Source organism: Labrus mixtus, chromosome 9 (assembly GCF_963584025.1).
Source record: "Labrus mixtus chromosome 9, fLabMix1.1, whole genome shotgun sequence".
NCBI lineage: Eukaryota > Metazoa > Chordata > Actinopteri > Labriformes > Labridae > Labrus > Labrus mixtus.
This window is the reverse complement of record NC_083620.1, coordinates 20,180,059-20,205,713: the sequence shown is the minus strand read 5'-3', so window position 1 is coordinate 20,205,713 and position 25,655 is coordinate 20,180,059. Positions and strand designations below refer to the sequence as shown.

Sequence of the window (25,655 nt, the reverse complement as noted above, 5' to 3'; positions counted from 1 at the left end):
GACCAAAAGAGTAGAGCAATCAGCATTGTGCGTGAGAGACAGATGCTTGTAGATTGTTAGCATATTAGAGTCTCAGCGGAGGACTCGCAGACAGGTGAAGGTGGAAAAGAGTCAACTCAATGTGTCTTGTAGTTGTGCAGTGTAGCCAGAGGGAGCACTGCTTTGGATCAGACAGCATCACGATTAACCTGTTCTGACACTGTTTAGACAGGCAGGCAGGAGAGAAGCTAGGACATTAGCATCACTGGGAGTGTCGGGTGTGGAGGGACATCAGGCTCCGGCAGGACTGAATTGGGCACAGCAACAGATTAATGGGGGCTACTGGTGAAAACGAAGCGGTAGGGCTTAGTTAAAGTGCTGACCTTTTTTGATTGAGCTGATAAAATACAATGCGGTAAATCATCATTGTTGCAGGCATGATAATAAGGATTTTCCGTCATCCTAATGATTATACTTTAATGTGTTACAGCCTGTTCTCACATTCAGGTCATCAAATACCTCAGCTTGGTCGATGGTCCAACAAGTAAAGCTGAAGGTTATTGTCCAGCTTTGTCGGGGGATGCCTCCTCTATATTAAAGGTTTGATATTGGCATTCAGAGGTTATTGAATTGAAAAGTTAACAGAAGACTGTCTTCAAGGCTACTGGGGTTCAATCCTCAAGTGAAACTGATGATCAGTGTTGACTTCTTAAAATAAGTAAACTTCATTTAAAGTTACATATGTATGCTCAAAAGGTTATATGTACTAACTTATGTATTATGTTTGTAACATAGCTAGTGTACATATTTATTAATAACCCAGAACTTGATATTTTTCTTAACTTTCTTTAACCTAATATGCTTCTGTGCCTAAACACAACCACACTGAGTGGTTTGAACTTAGCTTTGTTTGTAAAATCTTACCAGATTTTTCTTCTAAATCAGCATCAGTTGACTGCTTTATTTCTAAAAGTCTATCTAGCTGTTGCCTATTAATAACGTCTAAATTTAGGCAAACTGACAATCATGTGGCAACTGATCAAACAGCTGTTTTTGAAGAATAGGTGAAGTTAAACATGCTGTTTTTTTTCTCAGCAGTGTCCATTTTAAAAGAACAAAATAATCTGCTGTACTTCTACACAAACATATTCACTATAATAAACATCAGACAGTTTACAAATCATTAAAGTGATTCCAGAGCAACATTTTGCAACATGTTACTCTACAACTACGGCTTATCGAGCCTCTACATAATCAATAAAGACACTGACCTTGCCCTCAGAAAATGAGAGGACTAAATCCATCAAAAAGAAACATTGTTAAACTAAACTTTAGTTCATCTATCATAATGTTGTGTTCGTTTCCCCTTCCAGACTTTTGAACTCTCCCCTCCAGCTTTGCTGTTAGTAGATTTCAAGGTTATAATATTCAGTCTGCTGATTCAGCTGCCAAACATTTATTCATCCACCACAAAGTATTCTTCAGTTTGATGCTAATCGTGGTTTCCTAAAGAAGGTCGTGGGATTTATCATAGGATTGGAGGAGCATTTCCTTAACGCGCACTGTATTTTGAAAATGTCATTTCGTCACATAAATATTGCAGCTGATCCTCCTCAAAATAACTTGACATATTATAAATGTCAGGAAGAGTTCGACTCCGCTATTTTTTTAACCTGCAATGACAGACTTCTGGCCACAGGGCAGTTGAACCAAATCGTAAACCCTGGTATATTATCACTTCTTAAGATAATAGGCTAAACTTGTTTGAACAGTTTATTTTTTGCATCAACCACCAGTGATAAAAGCACTAATAAGGAATTACTTTCTTGAAACTGGATACATTTAAATTCTGTATGACACTCTTTAGATTCTTGTTTGCTTCTACTCACTTCTCAGGGAAATACCAGCCTATTAAGCTGATTAATGTTAAGTGTGCTACAAGCTAGCCACTGACTTCATCTGTCTGCTGTTTATGGCTTTGCAAGGAGTTTAGAGTGGATTTCAAAGTGCTTTGGTCAAAAAAACAGAATGATGAAAGTGTTGAGATGAAACTAAAACAGTAAAGCTGCAATCTAGGAAACCAACACAAGCTGGGAAAGCTTTGAAACCAATGTAGGCAAAATAATGTTTTAAAAGAATGCTTATTCAGTGGGCAGCCAATGAGTCACACACACTGTGGTCATTTGATATTAATTAGTTCATTGAAAAATAATTATTAAGATTTCTCTCAAAAATTATTTAGGGGATTTGTTGTAATGAAAGACTGCATTGTCGCAGTTAATCACACACACACAGAGTGCACACACACACAGAAAAAGACTCAGACACACACAGAGACACGGCTGGAGTTGACATACTAGAGTCTAGTCACCCGGCGGGAATTTGCCTTGTAAATCAAAAGACATTAGCCAATTAGTGCTGATCAATAGTCGCAGCAACACAGGGAAGAGCTAGACTGGGAGCATTGTTAATGCGTGCCTCGAGGCCGACCTACCGACTGGGACTTCTACCACTCTCAGCTCTCGACCAATGAAAATGCTGCAAGAACTCTTGACATTCTGCCGCTCTCCAATGCAGAGTACCTTTTTCCTGCTGTATCTAGGCAGAACAGCCTGCACGGAGGATACGGAGATGGAGAGATAGAGCGCGATGTAAGCAGGGGAAAGGAGGGAGGTGGGAGGAAAAAAAGGAAGAGTGGGAGAGTGAATGTGTTAGGCTGTGAAAGCAGGTGTCATGGTGGGCCGCAGTGGGCAGTAGGTAATCGCACTGAGATAAGCACCAGCATGACAGCCAACCTCAAATTCCCCATGGGAGGTGGTAGTGTGGAGTTTCTGCAGGGTTGGTCTACCCATCCTGTGGAAATAGATTCATATAAAGGGTGCATTTTGATGGAGGGCATGATTGAGGCGAGAGAAGAAGAAAGAGCGAGGGCAGTATTTACGTTTCTGCACACATGTTCACACTCACAGATTACAGACTGGGATGCATGGGGGGGGGGGGGGGGGGGGGGGGGACTGAGGCAGAAGGAAAAGAATATAGAAAAAGAAGGAGAGTAAAGAAAGTGGAGGAAATATCTAAAATATTACACCCATCCAGTGGGGAGTGTTCAGCGGAGTAGGCATTATGAGAGTGTAAATTGCATTCCCTCCTTCTCCCCTTGGGCTGCCGGCTGCTGGATGAATATAATCACACACAGCACGGAGCAGCACCCAGAAACACAGTGCACACCCAGTCTGTGGACACTAGAAGAATATAGATATGTGTGTGTGTGTGTGTGTGTGTGTGTGGGTGGGTGTGTGTGTGTGTGTGTTGTCACAGAAGTCTCTGATCATGTTTCGATTTTGCACTAGTTCCCCCCCGTCTGTTTCTGAAATGATGTAAAATATTGACACATAGGTAATTTGTCTCAATTGGTAGGAGATCAATAGTGATTCACTGTGTGTCGTAAAACATCAAGCATCAACGTGCAAGATGGAGGAGAGCAATTCCTCTTTTTGGAGAGAGCAAAAGTTAACGTATAGGAAGGAACATTCCAACTGTTTTTCTGAGATTTTCTGCTTTTCTTTTTTAAAGCAAACACTAAGCAAAGTAAGCAACCTTCTGTGACTTGAGCCTCTTCTGTTTACCTATCAATGCTGCTATACAGTACATTGAACTAAGGTGGATAGTTTCATAATTATGGATTATTTGATCAACAGGAAAGTTAATCTGCTGGTATTTTGATAAACTACAAATTTGTTAAGCCATTTTCACTCAAAAAATATCAAACATTATCTCGTTCCAGATTCTTAAAAGTAAGGATTTGCTTCTTTTCTTTTTCTCATTCAATATGAAAAAGCATTTCCGTATTTAATTGTCTGATTCAACAAGCAATTTAAAGAGTTTTAAAACTTTTCCAGACCTATTAATTAATGTGTTTACCAAGAAAAATGATAACTGTCAGATTGGATAATTAAAAGTATCCATATCATTATTTAGTGTGTTATTCCCTGTTTCCTTTTTCTTTTTCTCTGCGTGTAACCCTCTGCTAGCAGAAGCAGATAGACTTGCTAATCCTCTTTATCTCAGCTCTCGAAGCTAATTTGTCTCCCGATGGACCCTCAGAAAATAGGGGAGGGTAGCATGGGGGGGGGGGAAAGCATATCTGATCAGTCTTCTTCACAATAAACCCAGTGGCAGGCCCAGATGTCAGGGATGTTAGGTCAGCGCCCGCTAAATGGGAGGGCAGCAACCCAAGTCAAGGCTCATTACTTCTTTACATTAGGCAGCAGTTGACAGAAACACTCTTTTAATTTGCCTCTTTCTATCCTCCTTGCCCTTCCTTGTCTCCTCCAACCCCCCCCCCCCCCCCCCCCCCCATCTCTCTCAGGGCCGCTGCTCCAGAGAGAACTGTAAGTACCTGCACCCTCCTCCCCACCTAAAGACGCAGCTGGAGATCAATGGTAGGAACAACCTCATCCAGCAGAAAAACATGGCCATGCTGGCACAGCAGATGCAGCTCGCCAACGCCATGATGCCCGGCACACAGTTACAGCCAGTGGTGAGCGCAAACTAATAACTACATTCACATAAACAAATGCAAATGCAATGCACACATGGTACACACGTTGCATTTTAAATGTACAAAACCACATTTGACAAACATTTAAGGGTGAGTTAATCATTGTTGGTGTGTTATTTGTACTGAAGTTGGCCTGAAACTTAACACAACTGCTTAACTTATTGTCTGTGCATGAACTATTTATAGACGCTTTGCCAGCCCTGTCTCACTACATTCCTGTTGTCTTTAGCCATGTGGCTAGGCTAGCTGGACGCTCTTAATTGTGCTTTTTATCACTATTATGAACCACCTGTTTTAAAGCAAAATTAACTACAAAAGCCTGAAAGCAAAGCAACTACTACTAGCCCACAACTACTGAAAATCCATGTAGCAAGCTAGGTGACAAAACCTTTAGCCCGGTGGCTAAGCTAACCACCACCGCAATGCTTAGTGCGTCCTTTTGAGGCAGATTCTTTACTCAAAAGAGCAAACAGAAAGATCGCTGATTGAGGATACCTTACCGCTGGCCGATGACTTGAGAAAGAAAGATTCACTCCTGTCTAGCTTCATGGATGTGGCCTACAACGTTTCTCCGGGACACAGCTCTCTGGGACCGTGTCGCGCGCCCACGGCCATCCTTCTGCTCCTCAACAAACCACCGGTAATCCCGGGCCAAGGTGGTTGTCCGCAGTTGTAAAAAGGGCTCTGACAAGTCAGCCTCTCCCGAGGCTCTACTTCGGCTCAGCCCGCTTCAGCTCCGTCTCTGGGAGCAGCCATAACCGACATCTTGACTTTCACACCGCTGGAAGCTGCCAGCAATGGAGAGGCCTGTCGCCCAACTGGTCAGCCGCATCGACAACCAACCTCCTGGCAACCTCCTCCACACGTTGGAAGATTTTGAAGGGGGCCATGCTCAGACTTCCCAGGGCGGCTGAGCATCTGCAGTACATACAGCTGGATCCTGATAGTCATCAAGCATCTTTTCTTGATCCCCCTGTTTACTCCAATAACATTAATTGAGGGGGTAACTCCATAATCAGGCACGCCCGCCTCTTCATCGCTGCCACACACTGCTACTCTGAAGTCATAGTCCAGTTGATCTCCCTGCGCTGTTACGCTAACTCCCATCCTCCATGAGACGTCTGGTTGTACATATCTGCACGAATGATACCTCCTGGTTAAATTCCTCTCCCGCCTCTGACTGGTCTAGAACACAGCAGCTATAGGCTTCCTACTGGTTTTAAAAAACAACATCGAATCACTCCTATGATCACTTCCCTCCACTGGCTCCCTGTCACTTTTAGAATTGATGTTAAAATTTTACTAAAGTTCATCTTGGTCTTTCCCCAAATTACATTTCTGAAATGCTGACCCCCTATGAGCCATCTCACAACCTTAGATCCTCAGATGGCGCCCTTCTGGTCATTCGAAAATAGAGGGTCATATCTAAAGGTGACTGTACTTTTGGAACTATTGTTGTCAGCTTAATTCTACATTTGCCTTTATTCTTGTTGATCTTTTTCTTTTGCATTTTGTAATTGCCTTCTTCTTCAAGACTTCTTCATTCTGTTCCGTCCCAAATAGTTTAAATCTTAAAGAACATAAGAACATCATTTTTTCTGTCTCTGAAATTTGATGCTCAGAAAAATGTTTTCATCTGGTAGTTTTGTAAAGACTGTGTATGGGGGAAATTAGAGGCCATCACGACTTGACCATGCCCATTCAAAACCCCAGTTCTACAGATTATATCAGTGATGAGCAAAAAGATTTTGAATACAGTTTCTGTTTTTCTTTTCTTTTGAGCAGAATGAAAATCATTGCGATGTTAATGGGAAATTTTTCTGTTAAGACAAATTAATGACTGAACTCTTGAACCCTGAAAGCTTGCTGGAAAAATGTTATGCAGTTAAATCTTTTCTTTTTTTTGAGTGCCTTGAACATGCTTAATAGGAGATTAATGAAGCTTTTCATTTAATTGAAAATGTTATGGGTAAGAAGGTCACTTTTTCAAATCAATGATGCTTTGATTTTGAATCTAAACAAGCCAAAACAAATCAAGCAAATCAGATCATTAGAGGGAAGATTGATTCGCCCCTGCCTGCCGCAGTTTTGTTGTCAGCCTGACCCTACTTAACAGCAAGCTGCTAAAACAGCCTTTTTACATTTTTCCAGGCCAAAGAGTAACAAGAGTTGCATATTAGACATTAAAAAGAAAGCTGAAAGAGTTGTTTTTTTTGTGATAAAGCAGAAGTAACACAAGATGAGGGGGAAAAATACATCTCCCTCATTTGTCCACAGCGGGCACCGAAATCAACACAAACCTCAAGTTCCCCACTGGAGCTTGAAGTTCATCCACAACTTCAAACCAAGATTCTTGAAATATAGAAATTATGTTCTGGCTCATTTGGTTTATGCGTATCAATCAATCAATCAACTTTTATTTGTATAGCGTCAACTCATAACAAGTGTTATCTCGAGACACTTTACAAGAAGCAGGTAAAATACCTTACTCTTTGTCTGTTAACATTACAAAAGAGCAGGTAAAAAGACCTTAGTCATTGTTATGTTACAAAAAGCAGGTAAAAGACCTTACTTATTGTGATGTTACAAAGATCCGGCCTATCCATCATGAGCACTTTAGCAAAGCAGCAAAAGTTACAGTGGTAAGAAAAAACTGCCTTATTAAAAGGCAGAAATCTTCGGCCGGATCCCCGGCTCATGACGAAACAGTCTTCACAGGCCTAGACTGCGCCGGGCTTGGAAAGGGATAGGGGGAGAGATGGGATAAGATGCAGGAAGAGGGATAGAGAGCAAGGGGGTGGGGGGAGGTAGACCGTCCATCAGCAATCCGGTGGGGAGGGGAGGGGGGTGTGGGGGGGGGGTTGTTCTGGCAGGCCGCCAACCCACGATCCGGTGGGGAGGGGGTAGTGGTGGGGTGGGGTATGTAAAAAAAAATGTTATAAACAGAGAAGAGGTTGGAAAATTAGCTTCAAAATAATACAATTTCAATTCAAATTGATTAGATGGATTAGGTACTTAAAAGGTAACATAAAAATGTTCTCTTGATTGACTATTTGAAGAATTCTCTGACTGATGAGGTGAGGATTTCATTAACATTCGTTAACAAGGTGTTAGACTTCTTTTATACAGTGATCAGTAGAGTGTTATATTATTATCATGCCATCATTGAGACAAACACAGATCCCTACATGCATGCACACACACATGCACATCCACCTCCTCAATCAGTTCTCTTTTCAGTCACTTTTTCTGTCTTCTCCTCCGACCCTATATGTCTACTTTAAGTGTGAGCACTGGAGTGTATTTGTAAATCTGACAACTTAAAAGACCTTGGACACACACCGCCATACACGTGCACACTTACATGCAGCTGATGGCTTATCAGCCTTAACTTGGGGGGATGAGTTGCTGAGTCGAGAAGCCCATTGTGAGGAACAGAGGCAGCCATGAAAGGGTTTAAAAGAAGCAGTAGATCTCCTCAGGACTGCAAAGCTTTCTCTTTGCCGTTTATGTCATGGGAAGAGAGAGAGAGAAAAGGAGGAGGAAGACAGTTTGACAGAGAAGGACACAGCAGAAGAAGAAAGGGAACACTGAGTGAGGCAGAAGGAGATAAATGGGTAGAGTAAAGACAGGTAGGTAAAGTGAAGGAGATAGGGCGACAGCAGTGAGGAAAGATGGGTTTAGACCTGAGCTGTGGGAGAAAAGAGTGTGTGCAAAGGGAACAAAGGATAAGACTGGGTACTTGCCTTTCTAAAAATCAGTTTCCTCCTCTATCCTCCTCTTGTGTCTGTAGTCTGAGCTTCCTGCCCTCATACTCAGCAGCTTTAACACATTTTATCTGCTGCTCTGCCCCTTTTTTTGGCCCTTACCTGCTCTCCTTCCATCCTTGTGTGTGGGAGAGGGCTTTCATTTCACGCATGGACATGTGCAGAGGGTGGAGTAATTAGGGTCCATTACAGCCTGCTGTGAGTGATGGTGCTCATGATGCTTTTTATTACAGAGTCAACGTCAGCGGACAGGCAACATTACAATTATGTTGTAGCACTTACTCACTCACTCACTCACATGAAGAAAAAAAAAGATCCACTAAAGGAAACTTAGTATACTAGTTTGATGCAGTCAGTGTATAAAAATAAGTTAAATAAAACCATGAAGGCCACAAGGGAAGGGCTTTCCGAGAGCTGTCTTACTTCTGTAATTACATATATTTCCATGTTTGGGTTGTAAGAAGGAGTATGTTTATAACTGGTGGCACAATAACACAACAAAGCCTGGGCTGAGCTCAGTGTACAGTAGTTGATTTAGCACTTCAGAGGAAAATAGAACGCTTTTATTGTCATTCCACATTGTACTGGCTCCCTGTCACATTTAGAATTGATTTTAAAATTTGACTGATCCCGTTTTAAGCTTGTGTTGGTATTTCCCCAAATTACATTTCTGGAATGCTGACCCCGTATGAGCCATCTTATCCCCATCCCATGACCTTTGATCCTCAAATGGGGCCCTTCTAATCGTTCCAAACGTTCCGACTTTGGTCTTAGTGGAATGGATATCTGTGTATTCAGATTTATTCAAAGTAGTTTGATCTAAGTTCATATGAGGAGTTTTTTACTTATTATTAAACAGACTGAAATTTATATTGGTGTCTCTATGACCTACAGCAAACAACAGCATCAGCAATAAGATTGATTCTTTCTATGTAGTTAAGATCTGTTACTGCTGCACAGGGCAAGCGTCAGGTGAGGAGATTAACATCACACTGCTGCAGCAGCCTTTGTTTGCATGTTGGCAGAAATTCACAACAAGTGATACATCTGACGTTTTAAATGAATCAGAATGACATTTTCTCCCCACAAAACAAAACACAACCTAAACATGTACAGGACACAATATGAGATGCATCCCTTTATCAACAGGGGGCGCCAAAATCAACACAAGACAAAAGTTCCTCACTTTACCCTGACTTGGATATAACCTGGAGATTTTCCTGTTACACTCTAAGGGTTAAGTTCAATAGAAATAAAATAATCCATTGAGCAACTAAATAATTTCAACAGCCTGCCTTTGCTATAACCAGTAACAAAAAGTGGCTAGCTATGTTAGCTTACCATTGAACATTTTAGATTCAGTAGGTACAGCTGTGCATTGTCACATTCTCTTATTTTCTTAACAATTGGCCATTCTTTTAAAAAACTTTGTATTACTTTTAAACGCAGTGTTTATTTGTCTCACCTTGTTATAAAAGAGTGTGTTCAACTTTTAGCCTTGAAAAATCACCTGATATGACTCTGCAAATAATACTTGGTTCTATGAAAATAAGTATCAAAATGTTTCCGATACAAATTAACAGAGTGTGCCGTAAGGTGACTTCCTGGTCAGATGTGTGAAAGCTAATTTTTTGTTAATGTAGAGTGCATGTAAATTCTCAATGGCAGAGGACCATTTGACATCTATTGAAAAGTCACTGTTTATATCACATTGTGTTGTGTCAATGTTCTGTTTGATCACATTTTGCTTTAAAGTCTCTAAGCTGATACTAAGGTGCTGTTGATGTCTTATTTTTTACAATAAATTGTGATGAAGAAAAGTCATTGTGATCTTTAATTCTTATTGTTGATTCCAATAGGAATATCAATATACATTGCTAAACCACGTTTGTATGATTGGCTCCACCACTTAGATTAGGGTTAAATCTCTGTAACTCTAAGACTGTCGGAGGAAGAGCTATTCAAACACATCATTACTGCTGCATAACAAAGTGCTGACAGGAAGCATGCAGTGAGAAATTATTCTGTTCCTACTGTGTAAACATGCTCAATTTCACATAATTGTTTTCAAACCATTGCGACTGTGATTTATAGCTGGAATCTGCGCGACCTATCATTATTGGAAACCATTCAATGCTAAGTGGAGAGATATTCCAGAAAAAGCCATTAAAAGGGTCACAAACTTTTGTAGGATGACATCACTGCATTGCTACAAGCTCGTGACTGTGAATCGTATATGTGACTTCATCTCAACCTTGAGATGAGGAAATCCTAAACTGATTTTTTTATCTTCCTAAAGCGACACACACTTATGTCTCCAGACCTTGTGACAGGACATAATTCTTCTTCTGGAGGGCAGAGAGTCCACGCCATTCTTCCAGATTTTCTGAGTCATCCCGGCGCAGAGTGGAGTTTTTTTGGGAGGAATGTAAGCGTCCAGCCCTGCTGCTCTATTACTCACTATGTCGTGTTGGCAGGGACTCGAGAGACAATCCTCAGACTGGGCCTGAGGTCAGGAACGTGCAGGGAAAATTTACAGAGCACTACGTCAGCTAGCACACTCCTTAGCCTCCCTCTCAGGAAGTTTTCTCTGTTAAGCACATACAGGCACTGTTTATTTTTTTTTTTCAACAGTACATCCCCTCCCTTCCTTTCCCTTGCACACACAGCTTGACGTCCCTCATCCTTATTACTTCTATATGTGTGATCTTTGGTGTGTGAAGCGTGTGATTCGATCAGAGCCGTGGGGAGTGGGTGACACCAGCATACAGAGTGCAGACCTCTTTTATGGGTGATGTCAAATGAAAGACAAGCAGCCATCAAAGACATATTGTGTTTCCTCTGATGTAAGCCCATTAATTGTGTATTTTTTTGCCGTCTTCTTCTCCCACACATCCTGAACCACAGTATACTCAGCTCGGCTTCTGATAATTACATACATCTCTTATTTCAACATCTTCTGTCATATATCTTCAAAGGGATATTTGAGAAGCAGTAAAAGAAGATGGAATTATACTTATTTATTTCATACTTATGTATTTAATTATTCAACATTAAAACACATTTTCTAAAAGTCATTTTCTTATTTTTCATGTGCCAACAGCCCATGTTTTCAGTCACACCCAGCCTTGCAACCAACATGAATGCTGCTGCTGCGGCGGCCGCTGCGTTTAACCCCTACCTTGGCCCCGTGTCGCCTGGCCTGATGCCCGCTGACATCATGCCCAGCGCCCCTGTACTGGTCACCAGCAATCCCAACGTCCCTGTACCAGCTGCAGCTGCTGCCGCTGCACAGAAACTCATGAGGACGGACAGACTGGAGGTGAGAAAACACACGTTTACACGCATAGAAAGCAGGTTGAAACAAGGAAAATATGGCCACACAGGTGAAAGGTTTTGATTAATCATGCTCACTTTCATATCAGTCAAAGATTTAAAGACATGTTAACAAAACGCTAGCAAACATTTTCCCTCATATGCAAACAGATTGGGCTTTGAAACTCTGCCTGTTTGAATCTGAAAGGCTGGGGCTGAAAAAAGTCTTGCTCATCCGTTTCTGTTTGCAGACTTTAATGAAGTATCTGGTACACAGTTTCAGTAACAGTAATCCTATTATCAAATTGCAGCCATTACCCAGACTTAGGCAAAGAGACAGAGATGTTAATGAGAGTATCTGGTTGCATAACATCGCTGTTGTGTTGATGCTGCCTCCAATCAGCAGGAGGCAGACAGTATTGTTTGGCACAAAATTAACTTAGACTGTATATTCAAGAAAATCTTTCAATTCTTCCATGAGAGCAATCAGTCGTGAGAAACCTGACGGCGGACGCTGCTCTAGCTGTGTTCAGATAATCATTAATTGGACACTGAGTCAATCCCATCCATTATGCAGCCCCGCCCGGGACACATTCGCAGTGGAATAATGGGGAAATCGTTGAAGGCAGGCAAGAAGCGTGCTGTGACTTTAGGAAGGTTACATTGAAAATGTATATGGGGTATCTGGCTAATTAATGAGGGAGAAAGTCTCCTGGCCCTAATGGAAGAGTGGATGACACACATAGAGCAAGGGAAACAGGTCAATGACAGGATAAAGAGATGGAGGGCGAGATAGGAAATCAATTTGTAGACCTGTTGTGGTCATCGGGGGAATGGTTTGGGGGGGGGGGGGAGAGAAAAGAGAGAAAGATAACAAAAAGAAATGAGAGAGTTTTGATTGAATTTCATGGAAGAGTCGTGACTGGTGAGGTCTCGACAGGTCTCGACTGAGAGTGAAATGATAAGTTGGCAACGGATTGGAAGCATTCTGCACCAAAGTCCAGTAAACACACAAGCAGATATGAAATATTTATTAGGCAAATGCAATAATTGGCAGTAGAGGGAAAATCTGCTCGCCTTTTCTCCTTCAAGATACTCAGGCCCGGTGGTCACCACTGCGCTACAGTAGCTGTGGAGATCAGTCTGGGTGTACTGGTTCAGATTTTTGATCCGAGGGACTTATAAGCCTCATTCGTCAAGAACTGGGTTCACTAAAAATATCTTCAAGAAAAGGGCCGGCCATATTTTAGTCTCTCTTGTGAGTGTTTCAGAATAAACATAGCTGGAATTCAGTGGGCCGACACACATACCAGTCGTTAGATATGTTACAGGCTATTTCCTGGAGGCTGAGAGAAATTCCTATTTTAGAAGAACAACCCTCCTGACTGTTTTCCCCAAGAAATATGTTCTCCACCTCTATCTCTGATGGAGCTTTACTGCAGCTTTTCAGTGTGCATAAAATCATATGTTGCTTACCTATAGAAACCATGATGTAAATGGCCCAGAGGGATGGTTCCCATGGGGACAGAAATATGATTAACAGGCCCTTTTATTTGTTTGTCCAACTAAGCACTTTCATCGAGTTAGCTTTCTCTAATGCATGATTAAACACTGTTAAGAGAAGACACACACCTGGTGCAGCAAACATCACTTTGCTTCCATTAAGTCTTCCCTTTCTGTGCTAATTTCGTTTCCATGCCATGCACACAAACCCCCCCCCCCCCACCCCCCCATCCCGAGACTCTCGCTGTGTCTCCTTGATCCCCATCTCTCTGTCCCTTACTCTTTATTCATCAACCAGTCTTACATTTCCCTTTCTCTACCTTGTATCCACCCTCCCTCCCTCACCCTCCCTCATCGGACTTTCCAACATCTGCCTGACAACAAGGCAGTCTCTCTCTCTCTCTCTCTCTCTTTCTCTCTCTCTTTAAAAAAAAGACCAGTAGCAGTGGTGGAAGATTAATGTGTGTAGGTGTACATTCATGTATATATCGAGGTAAGAGCTAAATAAGAGCAAAAAAGAGACAGACAAAAGAGAGAATCCTTCCTCACCGCTCACAGATTGGTGATTGTGGATGATGAGCCGTCACACCGCAGACAGAGGAGGGTTAGTTTTGAAGATAACGCCGATGGTGGCCTTTTGTCTGGCAGCCCCTCCACCGGCAAATCAAATCCTTTATGCATGCAGACAGTGAGAGCGGTAAACAGACATTTGGCAAATTGCTTGTTCAATCATAATAACTGATAGATCGATACAACGTACCATGAAATTACATTTCATTTGAAGCAGGATAGGTTTCTGAATGAGGAACAGAAGAGGCTGATTGCTCTCAAACAGACATCTTAAGTTATTGCCCAGCCCTTTAAGTGTCAAAATTTAATCCGAGGGAAAAGATGCTGCCTCATAATTTCAAAGTGCATCCACCTTGTGTTTGTGTGTATGTGTGTATGTGTGTGTGTGTGTGTGTGTGTGTGTGTGTGTGTGTGTGTGTGTGTTTCTGATTACGTCAGCTAAAGCCTCCCTCGAGGGTAACCAGCCTCATATTTCCCATGAGCCTCATTGAGCCCTCAAATCCAGGCTGAGGCAATCAGCTTCCCAGCTGCTCGTGCAGATGCTGCCCCCTTCTGTCTCCTCTAAGGAATAACAACAACACAGCTCATTTGAATAATGGATAAATGTGGTGTGATTGATGAGTCTGTAAACACTGGTTACGGTCTGTTCTGCTTATCAATCAGAAGTAACAGCCGAACCTGTCTTTAAGATTGGTTAGCTCTGTCTGCCAAAGTGATTGTCAAGTTCTCAACTGACTGAGCAGATTGATGACTTCATCAAATGTGAAGTAAAGTCAAACATGACTTCATAATGAGTGTTTGGGGTCTTGTATTTGTATTTGTGTGTGTTTTAGGTCTTATTGTCATGTAAACAAAACAAGAGGTGACATTTTTTTGTATTTTTGGTGTACCAGGTATGTCGGGAATACCAGCGGGGGAACTGCACACGTGGGGAGAACGACTGCCGTTTTGCCCACCCTTCAGACAGCACTATGATTGACACCAACGACAACACAGTCACTGTGTGTATGGACTACATCAAGGGCCGCTGCTCGAGGGAGAAGTGCAAGTACTTTCACCCTCCGGCTCACCTGCAGGCCAAGATCAAAGCGGCCCAGCACCAAGTCAACCAGGCTGCAGCCGCTGCAGCCATGGTAGGTATCTGAACACAGGTTATACAACACTGAGAAGGGCTAAGGTCTAAGATCATTTAGTCAACCAAAGCATCACCAGCTAGAGGAAATAAGAACATAATTATGGTGCAATGTTGTTCTTAAAAATTCTTATTTGATAATAAAAGCCTTAACTTTTCCAGTTTCTGGATTCATTTGTAGTAATCATCGTCTACTCCACACTTTGACTCAATCTCGCAGCACACATTCTCGCAGTCTCGTCTGTTCCTGCCCTCCAAACAAAACACTGAGAAATGCAGAGTCGACGGTGTCCTTTATTAGACGCAGGCTGTGGTGATCATGCCAGTTTGTAACTGAATCTACTGCTCCCTCCTCCTGCTCCTCCTTGTTTTGCTGCTTTCTTAGTTGTATATTCCATTTTCATTTACAGCTATAACAGGTTTTTTTTTTTTTACTGAAAAAACAACTGTGAACCAATGTTTATATACACTGGAGTTTCTGCAATGCAGTGAAGATTTACATATAATGAGATAATAATTAGGTTTGGCTCTGCCTGCATGATACTGCAAATGTCATTGTGTAAGCAGTTATTAGAGAAAGCTAAATCAGACATACTTTAGTGTAGCTAAACCTGCATTCACATGCAACAACTGCTGGTTAATATTTGCCCTTTTAACTCTATTTCTGACTTCCGGAAGTATTTTTTTTTAACCATCATGCAGCAAATCTTTACCTAAATAACAGCAGATTTTTTCGACTAGTAATGTGACACATTTTTCAGCACTTAAAAAAAAGTGTTCTGGGACAGAAGTTGGATTGCAGTGTGTTGTTTTGTTTGGATAACGGTAATAACAGGCGAGTGACAGCGATAGAACAGACACCACAGATACCAAGTAAACCCGGGTTAGACAACATGATGTTCAAAGAATATATCTACTGTATAATATATATTATATTTATAAACTGTGCTCCCCCTCTGTGCACTTCCTGTCAGCACATGTGTGTCCAATCAGACTTGACTGATGTGTTTCCTCCTCTCTAGATACTTGTTTGTGTTGTACTTACTCTCAGATGTACCACGCTGTGCATAAAAGCATCTGCTAAATTAATTCTGTAGAATTGTACTGCAACAAAACTCAGGATTTTCTTTCTTTTGAATGAAACCAATCTGTAACTTGTTAAAGCCTCTTTCTGGACCACAACGACTTTGCACTCTTAAGTAATTTAATGGGTTTTTTTTCAGGAAAAAATAAACTACAATAAGAGCCATAATTCTCTCCTGTAACCCTACAGTCTTTAATGTGCATGCTCTAGTCTTGTTACTGTTGTAAATTGCATTCCAATGATTTGTTTTTGTTTCATTTATTTGTTTTTTTGTTTGTTTGTTTTGTTTTTTTCTCACCAACCCACACTGCACTGCTGCCCCCATGATGCACCTCCGCTTGCTGGTTTATGTTAATACGCTTGAACCCCCATTGGCCCCATTGCCATCATGTGCTCGCTGCCTGCTAATTAAGACTCAGTCGGCTGTCAAATCACTGAAGCGACCCCTCGACGCAACCTTTGATCTGGTACTATGATCTTTACCTTTTAGCTTGGCATGTAGCTTATGATGTAGTCCATCTATTTCTGTAGCTCTTTCTTAAAGTAGATATTTAATGATCCGAACTGGGAAAAACACTGAGGGGTGATGAACTGACTGAAGCCACTAGTTTTATTAATTACCAAATTAAACACCAGATTTAAACTTCAAAATAAGAGAAATCTTACAAAGAATTGATGAAAAACTAATTTTAAACTTCAAGGACTTTCAATGAAAAAAAAAACTATATTTCTACTTTCAATGGTCAGTTCATCACCTTAAGTGAATCTTAAAAGAAGGTTGCATGACAATTTAATATTTTATAGTATGCTAGTCTCTGCATGATGTTTTCACTTCTCATATTGCATGTGTAACTGTACAAAAGGTGTCTTAACATGGCTTAGAGTGTATTATTGTCATGGAGCTGGCAGTGCAGCTTGCCCTTACATCTTTTCTTTTGATGGTCCAACAATGAATACAATATTTATACCATAGTTCTCTTTAATAATTTGTATCATGCCTTAGCCTACAAACTCAGTGTTTAATGTACTGTATTATTCAGGGTCATTTAATAAGGCTCTTTAAAGTGTGTTGAGGATTGTTTTTGTTGTTTCAGTTATTCAGTTAGTGCCCCTGTGTCTTGTTGTAACAGACAGTTATGTAGTCCACTACCTGCTTGTTGATGATGACTGTTTGAAAAGAAACATGTCATCTTCTAACGAAACTCTTTCTTCTCTCTGTCCTAAATGTCACTGCCACCATCCTCTTGATGTCCCACTCTCCTATCCCCTTTACTTTGGTGTTGTCCCCTCATCAGGGGCTCCCTCCTGTTTTGCCTCCTTTACCAAAGAGACCTGCACTTGAAAAAGCCAACGGTGCCACCACTATGTTCAACGCTGGTGTATTCCAGTACCAACAGGCCCTGGCCAACATGCAGTTTCAGCAGCAGGCAGCCTTCATACCATCAGGTAAGGCCTGAGCCTTTTGACTTTGACACGTTTGTGGCGAGTTATCCCATTTCTATTGACTGTCAGATCACATGCTGTTTCTCAGAAAAGCAGTTATAGCTGAATAATGGTGTGAGTTAATTGTTGGGGAAAATGTTTTTGAAAAAATAACAGGAATTTTATTGCACATTTATGTTCAGCATGGGTGAAAGTTAGCTGTCAGAAGCGAGGTTGACCCCCAGGGGGAACTTGCCTCACACCAAGAGCATAAAATCATAAACCACAAAAGACATAAATACCGTACAGGACATGCATAGCAAACATGAAACACATTTTTTAAATACATCATTAAGCATCACATGAGGGATATGAATTGCTATTCATTAAAAATAACTTGTAAAACCCTTGTAAACCCCTTGTTTAATATCAATTTTAGTAATGGCTTAATTAAGGTAATACAAGATTAATGGACACTGACTAAATGTATTTTCTATTTTGGCTTTGTTAAAGTTGAAATGTAACATTTCAGATAATCAAGTGGATATCAACACTTTTTTTGCTTTGCTCTTTTAAAGGATGAATTATACCTAAACATCTTCAAGCCATTTCTTAGCTCAAACAGCTCGTCAAGCTTATTATCATGAGCAAAGTGAAACTCGTTCATACAGATGGTTAATAAATATTTCGTTTCTGTCATAAGGGTTTACCTTGACAATGAGATGACACAGTCCAGAAAGATTTCATTTATTAATTCAAACTTCAAAAAACAGGAGGACTTAACAGAGAAAGTGAAAACTAATGGGGGTTGGTTTCCCTCCCTTTTCAGTGGAAATTATGTAATTTAAGTACAGTATGTGTGCATATACAGTTTTCACACACACACACAAACCCACACAGCTAATATCAGCTGCACTCCACTGGCCAATCCATAGACATCTTACACTGTGTCCCATATTCTGTTCTGACAGCCTAAGAATAGCCTGCCATCGATTCCCATCTGTGATATATTCGGTTACTCCGATCCTCATACATCCCACAGCATCACACTGTCAGGTCACTGCTACACAGTTTAAGGACCCTGAGAGCAGGTCATTAGAAACTACTAAGGTGCAACCAGCTGTGGACAGGAAATGGGGACCACTGGTAGTGCTTAATCTGCTGTTCCATTTGATAGACTGTGATAGCACAAGAGTAAACTGAGGCTGGAAAGGCAGGAGGTTAAAGCTCTCCACAGATGAGCTTTATTCCTCGTACATTTGCTTCCTTTGTGTGGTTGTGCTGAAGTGTCATAAATACACAATCTGTTTATACCTGGGTCTGACTTTATAACACTTGTAATGGATTTTCTTGATTTCTTCCCCTCCCTTTTCACTCCACTCCCTGCTGCAATACATGATGGGCAGGCTCGATATTGTGCATGACACCTGCAACAAGTGTTGGTAGGTGCCAGCTTTCCTTACTGAATATCTTTGAGCACATTTTAGATACACACGTGTCACGAGACTCACCTTGTAATATGTGAGCACATTTTATTTTGGCTTCATGAGTTTAGAGCGAAGCCTTACATGGCATATAAGTCATGAATTGAACATTTTGATTTTGAATTCCAGTGGTGATTGGAGGTTGTATGTTTAGTTATTCTCTGTTATAGATATTTGTTGTTAAGTGTGCACCATTCTTGCTCTGTCTGTCACCTAATGCTTGTTGCAGTTTAAACCCCACCTGACCCTGCTCCTGTTTACCTCCATCCAAAGCCCCCTAACTCCAAGAGCACCTTATTTTACTGTCTGGTTTTACATGCTACATAAACATGAGGAGTTATTCATGGAAGTGGATGTAATGGTAGATGTATTTGAAGTAATTGTGTAGCATTATTTGTAGTAGAAATGGAAGTGCTTTTATGATTTTACTCTTTTTTTTGGAGGCAAATCTAAAACTTAAATTCTTCCAATTTGCCAATTTACAACCTTGAATGAATTTCTCTGATGTTTCCTTTTTCCTCCACAGCATGTTTTTTGCTATTCTTAGCTACAATGTGTTTAGTGTAAAGGTTTAAATATATATTTAAAAAAATGTAGAACAAGCTGGAAAGTGATTTTCTAATGTTTATCAGCATCCTATACACAGACGTAGAAATGAAGTGTGAACGTACAAAGCTTTTACTCTGCTGTGGTTCAACTGCTCGTTTGATCTTTCCCTCCAAGTTCCCATGATGCACGGTGCTACTCAAGCCACTGTGTCTGCAGCCACCACATCTGCCACAAGTGTTCCCTTTGCAACCGCAACAGCCAATCAGGTTTGCTCCTCTCCAGTCTCCCCTCTCTCTCTCTCTCTCTCTGTCTTTTCACTCCTTGTATCTGCTTTGACTTTCAATAACCGATGGTTTATTTATTTATTTATTCAATTGTATGATTCACATGTGCCTCTTCATCAAAAATGCATGAATGCTCCACAAGGCTTATCACAAGGCCACAAGGCTCTCAGAACATCTGATGCTGTGTTCATTTAGAATAAAAATGCTTTTCTTAGTGAGGTGAAAAACATTTAAACTGATGTGTCTCCTTTATATTTATCATTCCATATGCCCCTCCCTCTTTTTCTCTCCTTTTTTCTCTCAATCAGATTCCTATAATATCTGCAGACCATCTGACTAGTCACAAGTATGTGACCCAGATGTAGGAGTCTCGATCAGAACAGTATGTACCTCACCGCTTTAATACATCTTTCACACTCTATTAGGACCAACACTTACTTACTAAGTTAATGTTCAGCTTGGAAACTCTCATGTAAAGGGTTTTCAACAACACTTAAACCCTCTTCATTCAAGGGAAAGGGAACTTACAAAGGAAAAGTGTGAAGTTACAGGAAATACACTTCTTGCTTTCTTGCCAAGAGCAGAATGAGAAGGTATTTTTAATTTGGTGAAAGTGTGATGTCACACAGGCAGACACAGGGGTAAACACATAAAAGCTTAAAGTCTTTAAGAAACATGACCACAACACCAACAGAGATCCATTTACTTTGTGTTTGCCAATATTACTCCACCAATGTGGATGTGTTTTCAGTCTAACACCATTAATCAACAAGAGCATAAAAGATCTGGAAATATTTACAGCTACACCATGCCTGATTAACTATTTTAGTAATGTACTGGAAAATATTGCATAAATCAAAGTTATATGATATATCTAAACAACTTACTCATTTTTATTTTATGTTTTTGATAGAATTTATATGACAACCGTATGAAATCATAAAAAGTTACAATTACGTTTCATCAAAAGTTTACAACTTAATAAATGTGACATCAGAAATACATTCATTTCTTTATTGGGCCAGCCAATATTCCTCATAAATCACGTTGAGTTCTGCACATTTTTATGATATTTCACTGATGATGTTGAATGCAATGAACTAAGTACTGCACTGATTACCTGGGAGGCAGACGGTGAGGCAGTCAATGCTAGAATAGAGGAATATGCCTATTGCACATGTAAGTTTTATGTACTGAGGATGACCAAAGAATTCTTGCCCTCACAGTTAGTTGTTTCCTGTCATCCCTCTTCCTATCTTACGAACACATTTCAAAAGAGCTAGAATCATTTTCTTACTTCAGTTTTTCTTAAAGAAGCATTTTAGTTGCCTAAGTGCAGAAGAGCTTATTTGCCATAATCACAATCTGTCTCCAATTTGACCATACCACATTGTCATTGTAAAGATATTGGAAGCGTCCAGTATTAATACAATTACAGCCTAACTAGTCTGGCTGTGGAGTTGAAGATTGACCATGTTACAAAACTAGAGTCAGATTTCAGTGTAAGTTATTTTTGTCCCAGCTGTCAAACGCTTCTCTCACACCTTATTCACCGTGTTTTACCTTCCAGATGGAACTGCAGCGTGCTGACGTTCAGTCTAAGATTAGCGATCACCCTTCGCGTCTTGAACATCGGGGGCATAAAACGGAGAACCAAATCTGAAGTGGTTTGGAATAAATCTGCATGTTAACATAGGAGGCACAGTTTGTTAGGATTGTTTTTCATCATGCACACTCTTACATAACAACAGTAATGAACATCATTCGCATCAAAGACTGCCTTTCACTCTGTAGAGGCAACTTACCTTTATTCACCGGACACACTTTGAATGTCAACATGAGGCAAATGTGCGGAGCAGTCATCAAAAAAAAAAAAAAAAAAAAAAGCGACTGGATTGGTACGTCCATTGATCAGGAATCATGACTTTGTGTTTCTGTGTTTCTTCATTGGTTGTCATCTTTGACCTAAATGTGTTCATTTGTTTACACAAAGGTGCACCTTGTATGTAATTTGAGGAAGAAGAAACGGATAATCTGACTGAATCACATATGCATGCACAATTTTGTTTCTTATTTCATTTTGTTCAACCAGTGATAATAAGGGACTTATAGTACGGTACACTCAGAGGCCCAAATGTTCAGCTACTGAATGTCTGCGAGGTGTCTTTAAACCTTTGTAGCCTACCTAAGCACACGTCTTTCACCCTGCAGGCGTACCTGTGAAGTGCCATAAATCTCAAAACACATGAAACGTATTGAAGCAGTGTAACAAATAATCAACAATACCCTTTAAAAATGTCTTACTTTCTCTCTTGGACAGCATGAAGTGTCTACTTGACCTGTCACTCCCATAGCAAAACTGCTAATTGGAAACCCAAGATTGTCTCATTTAGATGAGTGTTTTACTGAATGAATAGTTTTTCCCTCCCCAGCAGGTTAGATATAGATCTCTGGGTGTTCAAAATGTGTATCGTCTCTAAAAGTCAGATGTTGTATGTGGGGTCTAGGCCTAAGAGATTGACCAAAGACTCCCCTAAGGATGACCATGTTACGATGAATAGCTTCAAAACAACAGGGCTATAAGTTGGTATTCAAACTGCTGTGAGACACAAGTCGAAATCAAAGGTGCAACTGGTGTGATTTTTCATTTTGTATGGTTGTTCATATTTTCAAGCAGGTTGTCAATGTAGATCTAGTGTTTGAGTGTGTATATATAGTCGGACATATTTAAGAATATTTCTTTAATACCAGAGAACTGTTTCAGATAGTCAGCCAAAGTCTTATTGTGTCATTGTCACTAGATATCGTGGGTAGACTAGGGGGGAAGAAAAATGTTTTTCAAGAAAATGTATGGGTTGCAGCCCCAAAAGAAAGATGGTGTTTAAGAGTAGATCTCTAGAACTCTTTGTTTTTCGTCGTGTTCTGGGTGTGCTTCTGGCATATTTTCAATCTGTGGATAGTACAGGGAAGGTGGCGAGAATAAAAACGATTGTATTACTCATCCAAAGCCTTAGAATGTACCATCGGGTCAGCACAATGCAACATGCCATTTTGAACCATCCAGTTGCCTAATCCACGCCATATTAACACACACACATACACACACACACACACACACACACACACACACACACACACACACACACACACACACACACACACACACACAGAGCACTATGTATACGTCACTTTTTTGTCAGTGTTTTCTTAACTGTCTTGTAGGTTTTCCTTAGATTAGGAGTGTTTCACTTTTTTTTTTTTTGGATGACTTTTTGATATTTAGTTCTGACTTTTAGTTTTGCATATTATATTTATCTTTCTAAAAAAGAATATAAGATAAAAGTGTGTCTTTATGTGTGTTCCTCATGCACAGTTTCCTGAAATTCCATGTGTTGTTGATTTGAGTATGATTATGATTGTAAACTCAATATTTTCTACGTTATGCATATTGTTGAACTGTATGCATACTGTTCATTTCTCTAGTTCTCTTTTGTGTTCTTTGAACAAAGATGTTTTATATGAGTATAACAGTGATGAAATAACAGAACAGAGAGGCTAAGTTGTCACTGTGGCAACCGTTGCCGATAACCGAGTAATATTTTAATGATTGTAAGGTTTGTAACTAGTCATATAAGAAAAAAAAAGACTATTATTATAAAAAATCTAGTTCTTAGATGTTTAGAGTAAAGATGTTATTTTCTACTGTATCCATTTCAAATAGTAACTATTGTTTTAAGATTTTTACTCTCCCTGGAAATTGGGCCATGTTGGAAAACAAGCTGCATATTTGATCACTTTTTCGGGAGCGTTGCTGACGGGGTCAGGTGAACGAGGTGAGTAGGGGAACCGAGTGTGCACACTCATCTCTTACTCAGCCATCTGCAAAAACACAAAAGGGTCGGGTGGGGAATCTGGAGGTGATAAAGGTGATAAAGGTTGACTTTTTTGCACTTCTGTACATAGTCAAAAAAGAGAGAATCATGTATATTGAGATCTTATTTTGAATAAAAAAAAAATAACGTCTATAACGACAAGGAATTTTGCTAGGATAACAAAAAAAAAAATCTTATGAAAGGCTGAACAAAATTGCTTGCATCAAAAAGGGCACTGAGTTCTCACTCTCCGACCCCTTTCAGAAAAGGCCAAGTGTTGCTCTTCTTTTTCGTCAGCAGCTTGTAGTTTGCCAGGTAACCTTCCGGAAAGGAGGCATTCACTGACCTCCAGCGTGAGGGCCTAGCTGGGTTTGTCTGGTCCCCATTACCTGCCTGTACCAACAGGTCTGTGTGTCATGGCCACGCCCTCCCAGGCCCAACCAATCACAACACGTCCTGTCTCTTTACTTTACTCAAAGAGGAATGCATGTTAGAGGAAATACATATACCATTTAAAAAAAAGAATCACCACAGTAATACTGAATAAGAAAACATGTTACAATGAAAGATGTATTTACAGTATACAATATTCTATCAATGTAATGGAATAAAATATATATAAAAAATACAAAAATAGAATAGTGGTTTATTAAAAAAAAAAAAAAAAAAAAGATATCTGAAAATATACTCACTAAAGTTTTACCACTTGGGGAGTTAAAATACATGCAACACAAACACCATAGCTATAAGTATGTTCTTTATTTTTATGTAAGCTGTGCTTCTAGTAGATGAATCTGACCGAACAGGAATATATTTCAACATCAGGCAGAATCTTGAAAATCCTTTCAGACTGAAATACAGTTTTGTGGTTTGGTCATAGAGTCATTAGTTTGAAGTATCGTCCTGAATGTCTTAGTCATCTCTCATCTCCTACAAGCAAGCATGCTTACGTTTAAGATATAATGTAAACGGAGCTTTTTTTTTTTTCATTTGTTGTTTGTTTTCTCTGCTTGTAGTGCTGATATGATGTATTCTGTCTTCTGCTGCAGTTTGTTTCTGCTTGTTTTACTGCTGCAGGCCCCCTGAAAAAGATGTGTCATGCTTGCATGCCGACCACCTCTTCTGAAAAGCATCTGTAGAGACAAACCCCTCTGAATGTAGATGTCTAAAGCCATAAAATATAATCTCATTAGGATGAAATGTGTTGACAGGAAACAGAAATGAAACAGAGGTGGGGAACTTTACCATGTGAAGCTGGTAGGAATGTGTTTGCTGAGGTTTTGTTAACTACAACATCATGTTGTAATTAAAGTCATGAATGTGGCTAATATAACCTGTAGTATTCTGTGCCAACTTGAGTGGATGTGTTTGGTTAAGGAAGAAAAAGTCCTTGACACATTTTTTCATGGGGCCTGCATTGCTATATTTGATTCTTGCTGTTATGAATAAAAAATGTAATAAAAAAATTACAATGAAACTGAAGTAAAGCGACACATTATTTCATGAATATTACAGGACTGCTGAGAATGTCTTACACATAGAGGTGCAGCTGGCAGAGGGTTATCTTAGCTTAATCTGGCTAAATCATTGTGCTAACCTTTAAAATATCACCCAGTAATAACCAGAATATATTGTGTATATGATTTGTGCTAAAAGGTGTAAAAATGAGAAACAATCACTTTTAGTTAGGCACCAGTCTTAGTAAAGCCATATTCAGACTGTTTCAAGGGTCTATATTTACGAACCCAAACAAAAACCCAATTAATATCAGGAACCCAGACATCATAATAACCCAGGCAACATAATAGCACAGGCAGCACAGGAACTCAGCTATATCAATTCAAATAAATCAACTGAGAGTGAAAAAATATTGACCCGTGTCCTGACTCAAATTTTGATGAATAAATGTTCTTCATTAAAACCTTATTTCAGCTATCTCTGCGCATGATACATCAATTTGTCCAGCCCACTGGAGCTTTTAATTAGGAGAAAAGATTTTAATTGAGATAGTGAAATCTGGCTCATTTCTTTGAAACAGCGTTTACTGATAGAGTGATAAAACGTGAATGTGACTTCATTTAGATGCATTTTTTAGAGAAGCAAATTAAATCAGTGGGGTGAAACATGCCTTGA

At 40.1% G+C, this 25,655-nt stretch overlaps 1 protein-coding gene across 12 annotated transcripts in view; it reads left to right on the top strand.

Moving 5' to 3' along the window:
* LOC132980586 (muscleblind-like protein 1) overlaps nt 1–24,999 on the top strand; it is a 66,354-nt gene extending 41,355 nt beyond the window's left edge. For 3 of the 12 annotated variants that reach the window (XM_061046788.1, XM_061046789.1, XM_061046790.1), the window contains exons 3-12: nt 4,349–4,519; nt 10,607–10,735; nt 11,411–11,629; nt 14,589–14,828; nt 16,325–16,378; nt 17,207–17,357; nt 18,740–18,775; nt 19,541–19,632; nt 19,959–20,032; nt 21,221–24,999. In XM_061046788.1, coding sequence (XP_060902771.1) covers nt 4,349–4,519; nt 10,607–10,735; nt 11,411–11,629; nt 14,589–14,828; nt 16,325–16,378; nt 17,207–17,357; nt 18,740–18,775; nt 19,541–19,632; nt 19,959–20,015 — 1,149 coding nt within the window. In that variant the 3' untranslated portion in view covers nt 20,016–20,032; nt 21,221–24,999. The remainder of the gene's footprint in view (nt 1–4,348; nt 4,520–10,606; nt 10,736–11,410; nt 11,630–14,588; nt 14,829–16,324; nt 16,379–17,206; nt 17,358–18,739; nt 18,776–19,540; nt 19,633–19,958; nt 20,033–21,220) is intronic. The other 9 variants (XM_061046791.1, XM_061046792.1, XM_061046796.1 and 6 more) reach the window with 9 other exon arrangements.
* The last annotated feature ends 656 nt before the right edge of the window (nt 25,000–25,655 follow it).